The sequence below is a fragment of the Mesitornis unicolor genome, unplaced genomic scaffold (genome assembly GCF_000695765.1).
Source record: "Mesitornis unicolor isolate BGI_N332 unplaced genomic scaffold, ASM69576v1 scaffold32918, whole genome shotgun sequence".
In the NCBI taxonomy this organism is placed as follows: Eukaryota; Metazoa; Chordata; class Aves; order Mesitornithiformes; family Mesitornithidae; genus Mesitornis; species Mesitornis unicolor.
The window spans coordinates 5,090-8,366 of NW_010201709.1; the positions used below are offsets into that span (position 1 = coordinate 5,090).

A 3,277-nucleotide genomic window follows, 5' to 3' on the forward strand; every position below is an offset into this window, starting at 1 on the left:
CCGAAGTTAAAACCATGATTAACAGGACAAAAAGACGGAAAATTAACCCTACCTGTTAACTAGGTTCCATTTTTTTAATCGAGGTAATGAAAGTGGCGAAGGCAGAGCATTAAGCTGAAGCTGTGCTCGCTCAGACCAGAGGAGATTCTTTTGGAGAAGAGGCCGAGGACAGAAACGCCCGGTCCGGGTGACAGATGGGCCTCCAAAGGTTCCCGCCGGGCGCCGAAGCCGGGAGCGGTCTGGGAGTGCGGTGCCCGCGGCCGCGATGGGGCTCGGCCGGGCTCTGTTAGGGGTGTCCCCCTTTTCGAGACCTCCAGCCGCTTGGTGCTTTGCGAGTGTTTTCGGATGCAGCGTCCGTGGGACGTACACTGGCTCCCGACCCGCGCGATTTGGGAAAGGACCCTACCAGCCTCCCGTGAAGATGCTCTCAGCAAGGATTTTGTTCGTGCTTACTTCGGTACTATGGGCAAAATGGGAGAGACAATAGGATAACAGGGCCTTTGTTTCATCTCTCGAAAATGCAAAAATATGTATAACCCTCCCAAAATAACACTGTAAGGGATTTTATTGTCAGAGGAGAAAATTTCCTCATACGCAACTTGGGAGATAATAACGGAGTACCCAGCTGAGGCTCAGTCTCTCTGCCCAGCGCCGCACTCACATCCTCTCTGCTGCAGACCAGACCCGGGCATTTTATTTTTTGCAGCCTCAGTCTTTCAATACTAATTATTTATTTATTTATCTCAGCGGCTTGCTCAAGTAATTCTGTGTTGTTGTTGTTATTATTCTCGGTTTGCTGCTGTTTGTTTGATTGTATTATAAAGACAAAATAAACACGAGTTTCTTTGCTACACAGTGAGGACGAAAGGTAAAAGGGCTAATAAGGGCAGACGTGCGGACTTAAGAGAATATCAGTCATTAGTGTACCAGAACGACGATCCTGGTAATATCCGATCAATTAAGATCTTAATTGCAAGCATAAGCAGATGCATATTACATTGCTCGAATCTAAAACAAACGCCTATGTAAAAGGGAGAAGATACGAGTTATGGGGACACAGACACACACAAGGTGTACTCGTCTGTACAGGGGTAGAAATACACACGTATGCCCTGAACAGTCACGTCTCCTTCCCCTTCATGGGTAGGATCCATTGTATGTTATTCCCGGCCGGTGGTGCACATGCTTATCGCGGGTGTAGTTTTTGCCCCGGCGCAGGGCGGTTGACCCGGAGGGCGCTGCCAGCCGGGGGGCACCGCCGGGCCGGGGTTGAGCCCGGGGGGCTGCCCTGTCCCCTCGGCAACTCCGCAGATATTTGTTTTCCCCTCATCTTTCCGCTAGCGCCGCAGCTTTGCCATCCAGCCCGGGCCGCTTTTATAGAAGCGGAGACCATGTTTCCCCTCCCCCTTGCGAGTTCGGTATTTTCATATTTCAAGTGTTATCATAAGACTTTTAAAAGAGAGGGGGGGAAGAGAAGAAGGAAAAAAAACGGGGGTAACTCTGTGGCTCGGTGGCTGGAGGCGGTGCTGAAATTACCGGCTTTGAAGAACCTGTCTGCAAAGTTTCGTCCAATCGTTTCAGGCTTTCCGCTTATTCCCTGTTGTAACTAAATACTGCTGTAAGAACAGCTGAAGTCCTTTGTTGGAAATGTGTGATCGCAGTCTCTACAGATCCGGCTACGTTGGTTCTCTCCTGAATTTGCAGTCTCCAGATTCCTTTTACTTTCCCAATTTGCGGGCTAATGGCAGTCAGTTGGCGGCTCTGCCCACCATTTCCTACCCCCGGAGCTCGATCCCCTGGACTTGCCCAAGTTCGTGCGCAGCCCAGCCGCAGAGCCACGCGTTCGGCAGCGCGGCGCAGCCCTACCTCCCCGCCTCCGTCCCCATCAGCGTCGGCTCTGGCGGCAACAAAGAGTGCCAGGAAGACAACAGTAAATATTACGCCCACGATGCGAGCTCCAAACAAGAGGAGAGATGCCGGCAGAGGCAATCTTTTGCCAACGACCCAACTGTTACTCACGCAGCCAACCTAAAGCCCGTTAAGTATGACCACTCGAGCCTGCAGAGAAGTTTGCACGGCTCGGCTGCCCTCTTTGAAGTGAATTCCTGCACTGCCAGCCTAAAGGAGGACATCAAGAATTCCGTCAACTTGAACCTGACAGTTCAGCCCGCAGCAGTCCAGTCATGCCTCAGACCTTCAGTGCAGGATGGTATGCCTTAAATATCTCGCTTTAGTTAGAGGAGACGTAGCGATTTTTGCTTTCTGAGAGATGTCTGTAATTGCTTTGTAACTCCCCTGTAACCCATTCGGAGCGATAATCGCTTAATCCTACTCCGAGGTAGATAGAAATTGTGCTGTCAGATGTGCTTTGCCCGATTTGCCGACCTAGTTTAGACCTATTATCTTGCGCTTTAAAAAAAATTTATTTTATTTTCTTTTTTTTTAATATTCTCTTTAATACTCAGACCTGATCAACTAAATTATCGACGTGTTTGTTGTAGGTTTGCCTTGGTGCCCCACCCAGGGGAGATCAAGAAAGAAACGGAAACCTTACACAAAACAACAAATTGCTGAATTGGAAAACGAGTTTCTCCTCAATGAGTTTATTAACCGACAGAAGAGGAAAGAACTATCAAATAGACTGAATTTAAGCGATCAGCAAGTTAAAATTTGGTTTCAGAACCGGCGGATGAAAAAGAAAAGGGTAGTAATGCGAGAGCAGGCGCTTTCTATGTACTAGAGCAGAGTCCGCCCGTTCCTGCATTAACTTGTGCCTTCAGTGTTCACCCCTAGAGTAGAGCGTATTAGCGAGTGAAACGCGGGGAGTGTGGTTTTTATACCACTTAAACCAAGTTCTCGAAACGCGCAGGGTTCCTGCCTAATTTGGCAAACGCTGAGTTCCTAGCCAAAATGAAGACGACAAGCCGGACCAGCACAGAACCCTGTATTATCAGCTTTTTACCTTTCTTTCTCATTTTATATAGATTTTCTCCTGCTTCTTACCCTCTCTTTCCCCGGAGAACGAGAGGTGCTAAAACTAAGATCGATTTCTTTTATCTGTATGTAAAAACCATTTTGCAGCAAAATAAAGGAATAACGCCTATTAAAGACGTCAGCTCTGTGAGTCCCGGCTGCTCCCTTCATCTGCTGCCCTGCACACCAGGGTGAGCCTGCGGCGCCAGATTGTTTTGTGGTTTGGAGTAACCTGTTCGAGCAGCGATGGGGGAAAGTGGTTAACAAATAAACCCTTTTTTTTCTTTCTTTCTTTCTTTTTCCC

The 3,277-nt window shown here is 48.4% G+C and overlaps 1 protein-coding gene across 1 annotated transcript; it reads left to right on the plus strand.

The window, feature by feature from the left end:
* Positions 1 to 1,572: 1,572 nt before the first annotated feature.
* Positions 1,573 to 3,257, plus strand: HOXD12 (homeobox D12). The gene is made up of 2 exons (XM_010190195.1): positions 1,573 to 2,209; positions 2,502 to 3,257. Exons 1-2 carry the CDS (start codon positions 1,648 to 1,650, stop codon positions 2,738 to 2,740), a joined length of 801 nt encoding a protein of 266 aa, XP_010188497.1. The 5' UTR covers positions 1,573 to 1,647; the 3' UTR covers positions 2,741 to 3,257.
* The last annotated feature ends 20 nt before the right edge of the window (positions 3,258 to 3,277 follow it).

Bases quoted from the DNA above. Each gene is read 5' to 3' on its own strand.
- HOXD12 (XM_010190195.1), top strand. From the start codon at position 1,648: ATGTGTGATCGCAGTCTCTACAGATCCGGCTACGTTGGTTCTCTCCTG. The intron at 2,210-2,501 runs GTATGCCTTAAA...TGTTTGTTGTAG, and splicing joins CAGACCTTCAGTGCAGGATG to GTTTGCCTTGGTGCCCCACC.